Source organism: Cnephaeus nilssonii, assembly GCF_951640355.1.
Source record: "Cnephaeus nilssonii genome assembly, chromosome: 11".
NCBI lineage: Eukaryota > Metazoa > Chordata > Mammalia > Chiroptera > Vespertilionidae > Cnephaeus > Cnephaeus nilssonii.
The window spans coordinates 18,716,319-18,734,275 of record NC_137082.1 but is presented as its reverse complement, the minus strand read 5'-3'; the positions used below and the strand labels follow the sequence as shown (position 1 = coordinate 18,734,275).

At 40.8% G+C, this 17,957-nt stretch overlaps 1 protein-coding gene across 2 annotated transcripts in view; it reads left to right on the top strand.

Moving 5' to 3' along the window:
• Window positions 1-891: 891 nt before the first annotated feature.
• Window positions 892-17,957, top strand: part of PCSK2 (proprotein convertase subtilisin/kexin type 2) — a gene marked incomplete at both ends in the record, with an annotated part of 269,142 nt that continues 252,076 nt past the window's right edge. For both annotated transcript variants that reach the window (XM_079783512.1, XM_079783511.1), the window contains one exon: window positions 892-1,068. In XM_079783512.1, coding sequence (XP_079639638.1) covers window positions 892-1,068 — 177 coding nt within the window. The remainder of the gene's footprint in view (window positions 1,069-17,957) is intronic.

Below are 17,957 nucleotides of genomic sequence, written 5' to 3'. Positions count from 1 at the left end.
AAGAAGGCTGCTTTCCCCGATCCCCCCCAGCGCCAGGAAGGGGAGCAAAGGTGTTATCCCAACTACCAGGAGGAGGGTTAATGTTTGCTTTGTTATTTACAGAAGGAGAGGCAAGTATGTATGCCCTGTGTATAGGGGAGGGAGGGTGCACAGGGAAATAAGCAGGGAAGAGGAATAGACAGAGGCCGGTGCCCTGGCTCCCTTCGGAGCCTCAGAGAGCGGCACACATCCTAATTCCCTTTCTAGAGCCTTACAGATTTCCACAAACAATGACATCACTGGGGCGCTTCAAACCAGATTACAGCTGGGGGTATTTTCCTGGGAGCAAGGCGGGCGGGGTGGAGCGATTGAGGAGCTCTCCGGGGTGCTGAAAGGGCGGGGGCGCGGGCTCCGGTAGGTGCCCCTAGCTGGCGCTGGCGAAGGCAGACTGCCGAGCTGGGGGCGGACAGGGGAGGGCCCGGGGTGGCCCAGGGCAGGGCTCACTGCTTCTCTGGTTCTCATTGGCTGCTGGCGGACGCACGTCATCCAGACTGGTGCTCTCCTCCCGCCCCTGGGGAATTGGAGCTGAGGAGGAGCTGAAAATGCAGATTTAGCATCAAGCACAGACATACACCCGCTCTTTCTCTCAGATACACACAGCTCCTCACATTAGCACCTCTGCCAGCGAGTCGGGCCGCCTGACTACACAGCTTCCCTGCCAGCCAGATGCTACAGATCGCACATTAATTTGCGGCTTTCCAAGCCCCTGATCAGTCTCTTTCTCTACACAAAGATTCCTTTAAACAAACAAACAAACTACATATACATATTTATTATTTGCACCTTTCTTCTGGGTCCCCTGCTCCGCCAGCCTGCGCGCCTCCTAGCACCACTTTTCACTCCTAAAGAAAGATGAAAGGTGGCTGTGCCTCCCAGTGGAAGGCGGCCGCCGGGCTTCTCTTCTGTGTCGTGGTTTTTGCATCGGCCAAGAGACCGGTCTTCACGAATAATTTTCTTGTGGAGTTGCATAAAGGAGGAGATGAAGAGGCTCGCCAAGTTGCAGCAGAACACGGCTTTGGAGTCCGAAAGGTAAGATCTCCCTTGCATTTCGCTTGTTGTTTCAAAACGGGGACACAGTCCTGCGCAATCTCATTGCAGAATTTGCAAGTTTTCTCTCTTTCTCCTGCGATGCAGACATTCTGCCATCGGCTCTTTAACACGATATTGCCTCCAGTGATCTATCCCATGTTATGTAATTAAAACGTCCTTCAAGTGTACTAGTAAGGTCATAAAAAATAATTTATTGTTCTTGGGCGAAAATAGGATAACACCTTTCAAACAATGCCCTGCGCCCGGGCTGCTGTCCGAGGTACCAAGTTCTCAAGGCTGCTCGGGGATGGAGGGATGAAGTGCTGAACATCTGGGCTTGGCGTTGGCTGTCTTGCTAGGGATTTATCTAATCCCCGCTCCCTTCTCCAGAGAAAGAGTAGTTTCTGGCAGACAGGGCTAGAAGCTTGGGCATTGCGATTTATCCCCGTGTTTTTCAGACCCCGCGCCAGGAGGACTTCCCTCCCGGTGACTTCGGCCCCTGCTCTTTCCCAGGGAAAGCAGCTCCCGGACTCCAGGAGACTTGGAAACCTTAAGTGGTTTTTCTTTCCAAAATTAGGGCGGAACTTCTCGCGCTTACCCCAGCCCACCCCAGAATCCTACTCCTTGTTAGCTCTCAAGTTCACAACGCAGAGCTGCGGGAGCTAGAAAGATAGGTTCTGAGGGGGAGTCCTGTGCGGAGAAGTCCAGGTGGCTCTCCTGGTATGTGGGCGGCCAGCTTGGCTTTCCCTGGAGGACGCGGGGATCCCCACTCCAAGAAGTTGGCAGAGCGCAACCGTTTGGGCACCAGGATGAGGCTTCCTGTCTAGCACGCCTGGGGACTCCTTTGGAGAGTCCGAGGTTCCCATTCTGGGAGGGCAAGGGGGAGGAGAGTGCTAGGTGGGGGCTGCAGGTGACCTACTCACTCTTCCTGCGAAATGTCGAGGCAGGGATCTCACGTGTCCTTAAGGAACCTGACTGACGGGAGGTGGGGTACCGTGAGGGTGCAAGGAGAAACCGGGGCGAGGGGAAACGTGGAGGACGTGGGATGCGATTTGGCAACCAGAGAGCAGGGTGGAAATCTGTGGGATTCTGTCAGGGCCCCATCTCCTTCCCCCTGATCCCAGGAGAGAGGCTTGAGAGGAGCGGGTGGGAGCTTCTGTGGCTGCTTTTGCCTCTCAAGGGCAGCGCGAACTGCAACTCCTAGCGGTCCCTCAGTCCCGACTTTCCACGCCTCCCGCCTTCCTCCCAGCCTCCTGAGGGCTCCCGCACTTGCCGCGGGCTCTCCCGCCTCCCTCCCTGGGGCGCTGGCAGCGGAGATTTGGACCCAAGGTGGGTTAGACAGCGTGTTTGTCAGAGGTCTAGGCGGAGGCGCCGGTCCGCCGGTGGCGCGTGGGCGGGTCTTGCAGAGGGAACTTGTTGCTCCGGGGAAGCGTAGGTGGAGCAGGGGAGAGACAGCCCAGCGGAGGGAGCGGTCCACCCGCCCGCAGAGGTTCTGGCCCAGGGCTTAGGGGCTGTTTCAAGAGTGCCGCCAACAAAATAAGCAAGCAGACCCTCTCCTCCCTTCCCACCTTCCCGACCCAACTTGGCAAGATACAGGACCCAGGCGCCATAAATACAACAGTAATTATTATTAGCTGACAGTTATAGGGCACCTTTATGTGCTAGAGTTTCTACATTCTTATTAACTAATTCTCAACAACTCTTAGGAAACTACTATTATAATGGAGCCTATGATACTGATAAGGAAATGGACTAAACAAGGCCCGAGATAAAAAAACAACCATGGATTTAAACCCAGATCTTTCAGAGATGAACTCGTGCTCTTTAAACCTAGTTCATACCAAACCAAGCTCAGGGCTCTGCGGGTATGTGGGCTTTGGGGTATGCTGAAAAGGGATGTGGCATCGGGCTCTTTAGCTGTTGAGTGTAAAGGACTGCAGCTGATGCAGACATAGCCTTACTCTTTCCCCTTACCCTGCACCATTTCATAGTGTAAGCAGACATTGCTATCTCCTCCTTTGAAAATATGCCCCTGGGATCTGATCTTAGAAACTTAATCAAAACTGCGTGTAGCTGACATTAATAGTGTTAGATTATATATAGTCCAAGAGGATTACTTTTTTTGTATAGAGGCAAACAACTTTATGAGGGATTGCAGTTTTGATGATGGAATTTGAGCAAGAAGGTCTAGAGACAATCTCAACATAAATTAGTCTGGGTCATATCAATACACTTACCTTAAAATCTCAGGGAACTCACACTTTGGGTGAAATCAGATACCTAAGTCTCTTTTTACCCTGGTCTTTCTTGGAGAGGAGCCCACCTGTTTTGCAGCACAGACTCAAACCTGCAATTGCTATCTAGGAGAAATGGGCCTTGCCATCTCTTTCCTTACCTCTCCATAACCGCTCAGAAGTAGGATCGATTATCCAAATGATTTTTGCTCTGATTCACATTTAAGTAAAAGTAAGTCAATAGCAAGATACTTCTGTCTGATGAATCTTTGCAGGATGCTACACCTGTCTAGAATAAACATTCTCCCCCCCCCCCCCCCCCCACACACACACACACCCTTAGATCCATGTCCCACTCATCCTTCGAGACTGAGTTCCAGACCTTCCCTGGTGCTATGGATTACACTGAGCTTTCCCTTCCCCAAATTCCTGTGGGACAAAAAGCAAAGCCTATATGACATAAGCTAGGACAGCTATCACTTCTCTTCTAGACATTTCACACGTGTAAGTGAAAATGGTTGTAAGTATTGCCTTTCCACTTGGAAGGTAAATATTCAGGGATATCTTCTGTATTTCTGGTTTTGTCGCCATTGTCAGTATATTATTGGGCTTGCCAGCCTGTACGGAAATTTCCTTAGTTGTGTTTATTACTCTAGGTTTCCTAAACACTGTGCTGTCTTATTTTCATCCTGCTGAACTGTACTTTTGTCATTTGTTACTTGCTTTTTATTTAAAACCCCCAATACCTCCTTCTCTTTTCTCTCTCTAACACTTAGTATACTCCCCAACTCCCACTGCCCCTTCTTCTCAGAGACTCAGGGTCAGACAGCAGAGATTCTCAGTAATTATTTTTTCATCCAAAGAGAGGCCAGCTGTGCAGACTAGAGGAACCTGCTATTTTACTAACTTACATCACTTAACCTTACAAACCTCTGAAGTAGAAGTTATTGGCATCAGCCCTAATTCTCAGATGAAAAACTTCAAGTTTCAGGAAGTTAAATAACTGCTCACATCTGAAAAGTGAGACAATAAAAGCCAGATTTAAAACCAAGTTTTCTCTACCAAAAATAATTTTGTTTTCTTATGATGCTGCCTTCAGGAAGCCTTTACTGGCTGCCAAGAGCTCTGCCTTTGAGGTACTACCTTTAGAGTCCTGTTATTATTCCTTTTCTTTTTTTTCTTTTTACTTCTTTATTTATCTAACTAGTGGCCTGGTGCACAAAATTCATGCACATTAAAAGGGAATTAATTAGAGTAAATATTTTAATATTGCTATTTGCCCTTTCTCTATAATAGAAGTATCAGAGATGAAAGAAAATTAGTAAAATGTATATGAAAATCTCCCTCCTGTCAGAGTCTGGGGTGCACCACGGGACTTAGAGTCAAGTCCCGACCCACCACCTGCAAGCGCTTCAAAAATGCAGGAGACCCAGACCCAGACCACAGGGGGCATGGCCTGTGGTCCCCGTCAATCCGGCCCCATCCCCATTGGGTGAGACCCAGACCCAGCCGGCCCCACCCTCATCAAGCCCCTCTGGGCAGGGGGCACAGCCTCAGGTCTCCCAGCCCGGTGCCAGGTGGGGGGGTGCAGCCTCAGGTCACCTGGCCTGGCACCAGGTGGGGGACATAGTCTCAGGTCCTCCATAAAGCCCTTCAGGGTAGGGGGGCACAGACTCAGGTCCCCCGGCCCAGCGCAGGGGCAGGGGGCATGGCCTGTGGTCCCCGTCAAGCCCCGCTGGGCGGGGCCTGTGGCCTGAGGTCCCCCATCAAGCCCCACCAGGCAGGGGGTGCGGCCTGAGGTCCCCCATCAAGCCTGACCAGGTGAGGGTGAGGCCTGAGGTCTCCCATCAAGCCCTGCCAGGTGAGGGGCATGGCCTGAGGTCCCCCATCAAGCCCAGCTGGGCAGGGGGTGCGGCCTGAGGTCCCTTGACCTGGTCAGGCACCATGCAGTCTCAGGTCCCTGCTGTTCGATTGTAAAAATACAGCATTTTGGCTAATTTGCATATTCCTCTATTATATAGATAGATACATATTTAGCATTGACATACAGAGTGGAGCAAAAGTATGTTTACAGTTATTCATGTGGAAAATAATAAAGTAATTAATAAATAATAGTACGAGAATAAAGTGTGTGTTTCGTGTACTCACAACTACTTTTGCTCCATCCTGTACAAACCTATGTCATTAACTAATGTGTATGAGTATGTATTTCTTTAGATATATCATACATCTTCCAAGAGGAGAAACAATATACAATGTCTTCTTATAGTTTTTATATTTAGCACAGTGGCTTGTATATGAGGTATTCAGTGAATATTGTTGATTATTTTGCAAGACTCTTACAAGACCATGAGCAAGCATTACATTTCCTCTCTAAAATGAAATAAAAATGCCTTTAACTTTATCCTCTGAAAGGTTTGATGAGACTAAAGTTTTTTATTTTATCACGGCCTCACCCAAATATGTATGTTCATCAGAGAAGATGCTTATGAGTGAATTTATAATAATAACAAAGGTATTATTCCAAAGAGTCCCTTAAAATTCTCATTATACTACTAAACTTAATTCCCGTGGGGGAAAATAGTTATTAAAGCAATATGTTGAAAGTTCACCAAAAATCAAGTAACAATTAAGATAAAAATCCAAACAATTTATAATTAGCTATTTTTGCTTTGCTATGATATGTTTTGTGTTTTTTAAACATATTTTTATTGATTTCAGAGAGGAAGGGAGAGGGAGAGAGAGAAACATCAATGATGAGAGAGAATCATTTATTGGCTGCCTCCTGCACGCTCCACACTGGGGATTGAGCTTGCAACCCAGGCATGTGCCCTGACTGGGAATCAAACCGTGACCTCTTGATTCATAGGTCAATGCTCAACCACTGTGTCACACCAGCCAGGCTGTTTTGTGTTTTATTCTTGTAAAACTGAGGCTAGGATGATTACACGAGTAAAATCATGAGTACTTTTATATGTAAGAAAGTTTAAAAACTTTTTCAATCTAAGAATACTTGTGTTCTTGGGTAATGAAATAATAAAATTTTGGTTATTTTAAATTTATTGAAGTATAGTCTATTTTAGGAAAGAGCACAGCTTAATACATTTTCACCAACTGGGTGCTCATGTGTAACCAACACTCAAATCAACAAATTAAAAGTTATAGGCATCCCATCTTGCTCACTTGGGTAGTTCTAGTTTTAGGCTATTATAAATACTTCCTCTGTGGATATTGTGGTATAGGTATTTTGGTGAAACCATGTATGGCTTTCTGTTGGGAACATTTCTAAGAATAGAAATGTTGAGTCAAGGGGCATGCAAACATTCCACTTTATGAGACTGTACCAGTTTTCTATTGCTGTGGAACAAATGACTACAAATGTAGTGGCCTAAAACCACACAAATCTGTTATTTCATAGTCTTTATAGATAAGAAATCTGGCACATTTTAGTTGGGTCTTCTGTTGAAAACCACAGAGTCTGAAATTAAGATATTCACCATTGTGTCCTCATCTAGAGGCACAACTAAAGGAAAATCCACTTCCAAGCATATTCAGGTTTTTAGAAGAATTTAGCTCTTGTAGTTAGACACCTGGAGTTTTCGTGTTCTTGCTGGCTACTGGCCCAGGACCACTGTCAATTCCTGGAGGTTTCTATCATGACTTTGCCACATGATCCCTGTGATAGGCCTTCTCACACTCTGACCCTCAAATCCCTTTCTTCAGGAAGGACCCATTCCCTGCTTAGGGTTAACCTAATTAGGTCAGGCCCACACAAGATCATTTCTCTTGATTTTTTTATTAATTCAACTAATTCATACTTGGGACCTTCACTGTATTTTATAAATCTTTTCATCTCTATCATATAATGTAATCTAATCATGGAAGTACAAGCCAACATATTCACAGTCCTGTCCACACTCAAGGGGAGAGGATTGTATAAGGCATGTACAATAGGTTGTGGCTTGGGAACACGTAAGAGTTCTGCCTACCATAGACACACTGACAAAACAGTTTTGCAAAGTAGTTATGTCAATTCCCATTTCCACCAGCAGTGTGTGAGGGTTGTGATTGCTCCACATTCTTACCGGCATTTGATATTTTATACCTTTTTCCTTTTAGTTATTTTGGTGGGTATGTAGTGGTGACTCATTGTGATTTTAACTTGCACTTTCTTGATAATCAACTGAAGCTGAATTGTCTCTTCATATGCTTATTGGTAATTTGGATAATCTTCTTTACATAGTATTTGTTCAGGCCTTTTGCCCTTAAACGCCTTTCTAAGGATTGTCTTAATTTTTGGTTTATAGGAGCTCTTCGCCTATTATGGATAGGAATCTATTGTCAAATATTTGTATTTTAAATATTTATTAAAGTTGACTTGAAATACAATATTACATTAATTTCAGGTATACAACATAATAATCTAACATTTACATAGCTTATCATCATGTTATGTCTAATAACCCACCTGTCACCATAGGTATTATTGGCTAAATTCTTTATGGGTGTATATTATATCCCCATGTATTATTGGCTAAATTCTTTATGGGTATATATTATATCCCCATGACTCATTAATTTATAAATGAAGGGTTGCACCTCTTAAACCTTTTCATCTTTTTCACCCTTCCTCCTAACCCCTTCTCTCTGGTGAAAATTAGTCTGTTCTCTGTTTTTAGGGGTCTGTTTCTGTTTGTTTTGTTTTATTTGTTCATTGTTTTGCTTTAGATTCCACCAAAGGAAATCATACGGTATTTGTCTTTCTCTGTCTAGCTTATTTCACTTAGCATTATACCCTGTAAGTCCATCAGTGTTGTCACTAAGGTCAAGACTTCATTATTTTATATGGCTAATATTCCAGTGTGTGTGTGTGTGTGTGTGTGTGTGTGTGTGTGTGTGTGTGGCATCCTCTTTATTCAGTCATCCATTGATAGACACCTAGGTGGCTTCTATATCTTGGCTATTTTAAATAATGCTGTAATGAGTATAGGTGTGTATATATCCTTTTAAAATAGTGTTTTTATTTTCTCCCAATAAATACCCAGAAGTAGGATTTCTGGGTCATATGGTAGTTCTATGATTAAATATAGAGAAATATTTATTTTTATAGTAGCTGCACTAGTTTACAATCCCACTAACAGTGCATGGAGGGTCCCTTCTCTCCACATCCTCACCAACACTTATTTTTTTTTTACTTTTTTATAATAGAAACTAGAGGCCCAGTGCATGATTTAATTATGCACCTGGTGCACCAGCGGGCTGGCTGTCCGCCGGTGCCCCAGGCCTTCCGAAAGCCTCCGGCACTGCGGAGGCTTTCGAAAGGCCTTGCACCGGAGCAGACAGCCGGCCAGGTCTCCCGCTTTGGCCTTTGATCGCGGGGGACCTGGCCGGCTGTCCGCCGGTGCCCCAGGCCTTCCGAAAGCCTCCGGCGCAGCCATGGCACAGACGCTGAGCTCGCGGCGCCAGTGGCGCCGCGAGCTCAGCGTCCTGCTGGCCCAATCAGCTACCCCGGCCACCCTGAGTCCCGCCCCCTGCGCCTCCTGCTGGCCCAATCGTGGGCGTAGCGGAGTGATGGTAATTTACATATTACCATTTTATTATGTAGGATTCTGTTATGGTTTTCATAACTAGTGATATTGAGCATAATTTCATGTGTCTGTTGGCTATCTGTATGTCTTCTCTGGAGAAGTCTATTCAGGTTCTCTGCCTATTTTTTATATTTTTTTTTTATTGATTTCTGAGAGGAAGGGAGAGGGAGAGACAGAACATCAATGATAAGAGACAGTCATTGATCGGCTGCCTCCTGCATGCTCCACACCAGGGATCGAGCCTATAACCCAGGCATGTGCCAACTGAGCATCCAATCATGACCTCCTAGTTCATAGGTCTACACTCAACCACAGAGCCACGCTAGCCAGGCACTCTGCCTATTTTTTAATCAGATCATTGGAGCTTTTGAGTAACATGAGTTCTTTATATATTTTATATATTAACCCCTTATTGAACATATCATTTACAAATATTTTCTCCCATTCAGTAAGTTGATGATTTCCTTCGCTATGCGAAGGCTTTTTAGTTTGATGTAGCCCCGCTTGTTTATTTTTACATTTGTTGCCCTTGCTCACGGAAACATATCCAAAAAAATATATATATTGTTAAGACCAATGTCAAAAAGTTTGCTTCCTATGTTTACTTCTCAGAGTTTTATGTTTTCAGGTTTTACATTTATGTTAGAACTTTAATCAATTTTAAGTTTATTTTTTAATATAGTGTAAGAAAGTTGTCCCATTTTATTTTTTGTGTATATCTGTCCTGTTTACCTAATACCATTTATTGAAGAGACTGCCTTTTCCCTGTTGTATTTTCTTGCCTCCTTTGCTGTAGATTAATTGACCTTATAAGTGTGGTTTTAATTCTGGGCTCTCTATTTTGTTCCATTGATCTATGTGTCTATTTTTGTGTCAGTACCATACTGTTTTGATTACTATAGCCTTGTAGTATAGTTTGAAATCAGGAAGTGTGATACCTCCAACTTTGTTCTTATTCCTCAAGATTACTTTAAGTATTCAGGCTCTTTTCATTATGATTTTTTAAATTATTTGTTCTAGTTCTGTGAAAAGCCATTGTAATTTTGATAGAGATTGCATTGAATTTGCAGATTTCTTTGGGCATTATGGCCATTTTAACAATGTTAATCCTTCAAAGCCATGAGCAAACATATCTTTTCATTTATTTTTGACATCTTTAATTTCTTTCATCAGTATATTATAGATTTCAGATTTTTCACCTCTTTGGTTAAATTTATTCCTAGGTATCTTATTCTTTTTGATGCAATTGTAAATGGGATTGTTTTCTTAAGCACTCTTTCTTCAGCATTTATTGGTGTACAGAAATGGAACAAATTTCTTTACATTAAATTTGTACTCTGCAACTTTGCTAAATTCATTTATTACTTCTAATAGTTTTTGATGGAGTCTTTAGGGTTTTCTATATATAGTATCATGTCATCAGCAAACTGTGACAATTTGTTTCTTTTTTCCACTTTAGATGCTTTTTATTTCCTTTGTCTGCTGTGGCTAGGGCTTTCAGTACTAGGTTGAATAAAGTGGTGAAATTGAGCATCCTTGCCTTGTTCTTGATCTTTAAGAAGCTGAAAGCTTGTCACCATTGAGTATGATGTTAGCTATGTGTTTGTTATATACGGCCTTTGTTATGATGAGGTACGATCCCTCTATACCCACTTTGTCGAGAGTTTTTATCATAAATAGATGATAAATTTTATCCAAATCATTTTTCTACATCTACTAAGGTGATCTTACAATTTTTATTCTTTGTTTAATTAATGTGATGTAGATTGACTTGCAGATATTGAACCATCTTTGCATTCTTGGGATTAATGCCACTTGACCGTGGTATATGAGCCTTTTAATGTATTGTTGACTTTGGTTTGTTTATATTTTGTTGAAAATATTTACATATTTATTCATCAGGAATATTGTCCTGTAACTTTTTTAAATTCATTTTTTGTTAGTGTCTGGTTTTGGTATTAGAGCAATACTGGCCTCATAGAATGCCTTTGGAAGTGTTCTTTCCTCTTTAATTTTTTGGTGTGGTTTGAAAAAGATAGATATTAATATTTCTTTAAATGTTTGGTAAGATTCATCTGTAAAGCTTGGATTTGTTGTTGTTGGGAGGTGTGTTTATTTTTTTATTACTGATTTAATTTTGCTACCAGTAATTGGTCTGTTCATTTTTTCTGTTTCTTTCTGGTTCAGTATTGGAAGATTGTGTGTTTCTAGAAATGTATCCATTTTTTCTTGTTTGTCAATTTTGTTGGCATAAAATTGTATGTTGTATCAGAAAAGAAGCTGATGTGACTTCACACTTCTTAAACTTATCAAGACTTGTTTTGTGGCCTAATATGTGACCTATGCTAGAGAATGTTCCATGTGCACTTGAAAAGAATATGCATGCTACAGTTTTCAGATGAAATATTTCATATATATTTATTAAGGCCATTGATTTAATGTCTTATTTAAGACCAATTCTTCCTTATTAATTTCCTGGCTAAATGATCTATTTATTTATGTATTTGGGGCATCGAATTATTGTATTACTGATGATTTCTATTTCCCACTATTATTGTATTACTGATGATTTCTACTTTTATGTCCAATAATATTTGCTTTATATATTTAGATGATCCTATTTTGGGTGCATAAATATTTATGAATATTATATCCTTCTTGGGTTGGCCTTTTATCATTATGTAATGCTCTTCCTTGTCTCTTTTTATAGTTTTTATTTTAAAGTCTATTTCATCTGATATGAATATTGCCGTCCCTACTTCTTTTCATTTTTATTGGCATGAAATATCTTTTTCCATTCCTTCACTGTCAGTTTGTGGATGTCTTTCAATCTGGTGTGGGTCTCTTGTTTTTTATTGACTTGAGAGAGAGAGAGAGAGAGAGAGAGAGATTTGTTCTTCCACCTATCTGTGCATTCCATAGTTGACTCTTGTATGTGCCCTGACTGGGGACCGAACCCACAACCTTGGCATATTGGGAAGACATTCTAACCAATTGAACTACCCAGCCAGGGCCCCATATGTTCTTTAATTAAATTTATTGAGGTGACATTGGTTAATAAAGGTATATAGGTTTACAGTGTACAATACTATGATACATGATCTGTATATTGCATTGTATGCCCACCTCCCAAAGTCAAAAGTTCTGTCACCATTTATTTGACCCCCTTTACCCTTAACTACCTCCAATCCCCTTCCCTCTGGAAACCACCATACTGTTTTGGTTTGTCTGTTTTCCTTGTTTGTACATTTGTTGCTTTCAATTTTATATCCCCATATGAATGACATCATATGCTTCTTGACTTTTTCTATCTGACTAATTTCACTTAGCGTGATATTTTTAAGATCCATTCAAATTGTTGCAAATGGCAATATTTTATTTTTTATTATATTACCACTTCTATATCTAATCATCTATCAAAGGACACTTTGGTTGTTTCCATATCTTGGCCACCATGAAAAATGCTGCAATGAACATAGGGGTGCATATATCTTTGCAAATAAATGTTTTCAAAACTTTCAGGTAGCCCAGCTGGTGTGGCTCAGTGGTTGAGCATTGACCCATGAACAGTTCCATTCCTAGTCAGGGCACATGCCTGGGTTGCAGGCTTGACTGACAGTAGGGGGAGTGCAGGAGGCAGCTAATCAATAATTCTCTCATCATTGATATTTCTATCTCTGTCTCCCTCTCCCTTTCTCTCTCTAAAAGCAATAAAAAATACATATATTTTTAATTTTTTTTCAGGTAGATCCCCAGAAGGGGGTTGCTGGGAATCATGGTAATTCTATCCTTAATTTTTTGAGAAGCTTCTATACTGCTTTCCATAGTGGTTGTATCAGTTTACATTCCCACCAGCAGTGAATGAGGCTTTCTGTTTCTCCACAAGCTCTCCAACACTTGTGAAATGGATCAAAGACCTAAATATAAGGCTTGAAACAATAAATTACATAGAAGAAAACATAGCTACTAAACTTATGGACCTTGGTCTTAGAGAGGATTTTATGAATTTGACTCCAAAGACAAGAAAAGTAAAATAAAAAATAAATGAATGGGACTATATCAAACCAAAAAACTTCTGCAAAGCTAAAGAAAACACCAACAAAACAAAAAGGCAACCAACTGAATGGAAGATGATATTTGCAAACAACAACTCTGACAAGGTGTTAATATCCAAAATATGTAAAGAACTCATACAACTCAAAACCAAACAAACAATCCAATTTAAAAATGGACAGAGGATCTGAACAGACACTTTTCTCAAGAAGACATGCAAGCCCTGACTGGTTTGGCTCAGTGGATAGAGCATCGGCCTGCGGACTGAAAGGTCCCAGGTTCGATTCCGGTCAAGGGCATGTACCTTGATTGTGGGCACATCCCCAGTAGGAGGTGTGCAGGAGGCAGCTGATTGATGGTTCTCTCTCATCGATGTTTCTGACTCTCTGTCCCTCTCCCTTCCTCTCTGTAAAAAATCAATAAAATATGTTTAACAAAAGAAGACATACAAATAGCCAATAAGTATATGAAAAGATGCTTAACTTTACTAGTTATTAAGGAAATGCAAATCAAAACTACAATAAGATACCACCTCACACCTGTTAGAATTGCTATTATCAACAACACCCTATGTTTTTGATTGAATGATTTAGTACACTTACATTTAAAGTAGTTATTGATAAGTATGTATTTATTGTCATTTTAATAAAATTTTTTGGTTTATTTTTGTAGCTCTTCTCTGTTCCTTTCTTTTTCCTTTAGTTTCTTACCTTGTGGTTTGCTGGAGATTTTTCTCTTTTATATCTGGGTTTCTTTCTCTTCATTTTTTATGTATTTCTTGTAGGTTTTTGGTTTGTAGTTACCATGAGGTTCATATCCTATATAATAAAAGGGTAATATGCACATTGACAAAACGGCAGAATGACCAGTCTCTATGACGCACAGTGACCACCAGGGGGCAGATGCTCAATGCAGGAGCTGCCCCCCCTGGTGGTCAGTGTGCTCCCACAGGGGGAGCACCGCTCAGCCACAAGCTGGGCTGATGCCTGGGAAGCCTCTCCCACCTCCATGGCAGCGCTAAGGATGTCTGACTGTAGCTTAGGCCTGCTCCTGGCGGGGAACAGGCCTAAGCCATCAGTCGGACATCTCCCATGGGCTCCCAGACTGCTAAAGGGCACAGGCCAGGCTGAGAGACCCCACCCACCAAGTACATGAATGTCGTGCACCAGGCCTCTAGTATATCTATAACTATATACCTATGTACCTATATACCTATATACCTACATACCTATATACCTATATACCTATATATCTATATACCTATATATAGATATATATTACCTATATATATCTATATATCTATTATCTATATATCAATATATCTATATCTACATCTACATCTATATCTATCTATATACCTGTATAGCAGCCTATTTTAAGATTATTTGCATTTAAATCCAAATGCATTCTAACATATTTCATTTTTACTTCTACCTCCTAAAAACTGATGTTATATTAAAGATCTTTTTGTTTTGTGTACCCAGTAACTACTTATTGTAATTATGGTTGACTTTGCTATTTTTGTCTTTTAGCTTTCATGCAGCTTTTCAGTTGGCTTATCCACTGTCTTTGCTACTTATTTGCACTTATCAGTGAGATTTTTTTTTCTTTCATATATATTCTTGTTTCTGGTTAAGGCCTTTTTTATTCATCTTAAAGAAGACCCTTAAACATTTTTTGTAAAGCCAGTTTAGTGGTGAGAAACTCCTTTAGTGTTCGCTTGTCTAGAAAACTTTCTCCTTTGATTCTGAATGATAATCTTGCCAAGTAGAGTATTCTAGGTTGTAGGTTCATTCTTTTCAGCATTTTTAATAAATCCTGTCATTCTTCTCTGGCCTGCAAAGTTTCTGCTGAGAAATCACTTATAGCATTATGGGGTTTCCCTTGTATGTGACTAGCTGTTTTTCTCTTGCTGCTATCAAGATTCACTCTTTAACTTAAAATTTTGCCTTTTTAATTGTAATATGTATTGGTGTGGATCTCTTTTGGTTCATTTTATTTGGTACTGTGCTTACTGGACCCAGATGTTTCCTTTCCCTGGTTATGAAAGTTTTCAGCTATTATTCCTTTAAATAATTTTATGCCCTTTCTCTCTCTCTCTCTCTCTCTCTCTCTCTCTCTCTCTCTCTCTCTCTCTTTCTTTCTTTCTTCTGGGCCACCTATTATGCAAATCATACTACTTTCAATGTTTCCCATAGGTCCCTAAAACTATTTATGTTTCTTAAAATTATTTTTCTCAGATTGCTAATCCATTTATATGTATCATCTAATTTGGTATTGATTCCCTCTAGTGTATTTTTAATTTCAGTTATTGTATTAGCTATCTCTGATTGGTTCTTTTTTATATTTTATTTTATTAAAGTTTTCATTGTGTTCTTCTATTTTTCTACCAAGATGACCATCCTTATGACCATTACTTTGAACTATTTACCACACAAATTACTTATCTCCATTTCATTAGGATTTTCCTAGGGTTTTATCTTGTTCTTTCATTTGGAACATATTCCATTGTTTCCTTTTTTTCTCTCAGTGTTAATTTCTATGAGTTAAATGGAAAGAGCTACCTTTTCCACTCTTGAAGGAATGGCCTTGTGTATGAGCAACTTGTGTGTAGGCTGCCCATTCTGGGTGCTTTGGCAGGCCTGCTGGGTCTGGAGTAGGTGCATATGTCACTGGGTTGCCATGGCAGGACAACTGACTAGAGCTATGGGTATTGGCTGAGGTTTCCTGGCACTGGGGGTAGCTTATTGGGCCAACTGGCTAGATCTGAGATGGGCCTGGATGAAAGGTGCCCTGGTGGGCCAGCTGGCTACAGAAGGTCCTGGAGTGAGCTTAGAAAGCCTGAGGCTCATGGCATCAGAGGCATCCTGGTGGGCAATCTGGTTGGAGTTAGAGAGAGTGCACCAGCTGAGGTGGTTCAGGGCACACTGTGGTGGCCACAATTAGAGTACTTAGACTGTGCTTCTGCCCATACAATTTGGACTGGCTAGAGTACTTGATTTAGCCTGTGCTTTCTAGGTGGAGGAGAAACATAAACAATGGCATTCATGATGCCTCCAATCCCAGAAAGTTCCTCTCATTCCCCATCCATTTGACAGATGCTTTAGGGTTAGTAAATGGATTTTCTTTATGTATAGTCTAGGTGCTCTTTAAACAGTTGTTTTTCACTGTGCCATAGGTCAGGCAAGTCTGTGTATAAGCCCCTCATTGATATCCTTCATTACTTCAAGTCACCCTGTCAAGTATATTCTGGCAGTTACAGTGTCTTCTCCCCTTCTCTGTGTGGTCCCTCTCTCATTTCATATGCAGAAACTATTAAATCAGCTTTCAATTCCTCAGGAGGAATTGCTATTTGGTATGCCTATGAGAGAAGGTGAATTCAGGTCTTCCTTTGCTACCATCTTAGACCCCTTCAACCTATTCTCACCTTTTAATGATATTCTAATGTCCTAACAATATTGAATACAGATTATATAACTCTAATCTCACTTAATTACTCAGTCATTGTCAGTCAAAAGAAGATTTCTCTAGCTGTAATCCCCCAAACTCTGCCCCATACTTCTCTAGATCAAGAGTAGCATGGTTTAGACAGGGGTAGGGAGTGGAAGGAAGAATACAGATTTGATCCTAAGTATTTACAAAATAATTCCTATCTAAGAAATCCTTAAAGAACAGTTTTTCTAGAACTATAAGATCTAATGCCACATTTCCAACCTGACTTGCATATACATGTGACCAAATGATAATTCTAGCCAATGTAAAGCAAGCAGAAGTGATTTGCACTTCTTCAATGCTTGATACATAAAAGCTGCCCATAGATTGATTCTCCACACTTTTTTCTCTTCTGAGGTTTGATGTGATTGAGAACAGTAAATTTGGAGCCAAATGTCAAACATGGCAGAGTTATAAGATGAAAGGATCCCAGCTTTCTGATTGCTAACTTAGAAGATCTTATATGAATAAGAACTTGAACCGCTATATTGTTGAGGCCCTAAAATTTGGGTCTTTATCTTTGGAACAACCAACATTATCCAAACCAATATACTTTCAATGAATATCTCTTTTCTTAAGTGACTGGAGTGCCTCTCCAAACCCATAACCCAATCAAGCCAAATCACAACAATAATCTTTTAAATACTTATGAGAGCTTGTATATTTTTATCTCACAATGTCAATCAACATTTCATGTCTTTGTGATTTGCCTTCTTTAGCAAGAACATAAAATCCATTTAATACTCTGTCCCTCTCATTGGCAATCAATATGCCCTACTCAAAATAGGTATTCACTATTTGCTTCTTGATTAATAAATACACTTGGATCACAATATGTTGATTTGGCTACCAGCTTATAGAGAAAGCACTTGAAGCACTGGTTTTTAAGAAATTACTCCTGAAGCATTTCTTTGTTTGTTTGTTTGTTTGTTTGTTTGTTTATTTATTTATTAGCAGCAATTTAGGTAGGAAATAGAGTTGGTAACAACCAGCAAATTAATATTAGGACAATTCCTGTGTTTCCATAAAATTCTCAACTTGGAAATTATCAATAGTAGACTAGATGAGATCTTTGAGCAGACAAAATTAAGACTGCAGTTAAACCTTGATTAAAATACAAAAGAAGTGAAAAAAATTATATCTTTTCTTCTCAAGTGAATGAATATACCTAGAAATCAATTTCTTTTTCAAAAGGTCTTATTAGCTGTCAATTATAATGTTATAGCACATCAGGGATTGACGCTATAGTTAAGCCTTCAATAATTATACTGGGGTTGGCAAAAGTAGTTTTACAGTGAGAGTACATGACACACAGAGTTTAGTCTTGCAGTATTATTTAATTACTAGAGGTCCGGTGCATGAATTCGTGCATGGGTAGGGTCCCTTGGTCTGGCCAGCGGTCAGGGCTGATCGGGCAGGCCGGCTGGCGGGAAGGGGGGACTACTGGAGGTTGGCTGTGGGAGTGCACTGACTACCAGGGGACAGCTCCTGCATTGAGCATCTGTCCCTTGGTGGTCAGTGC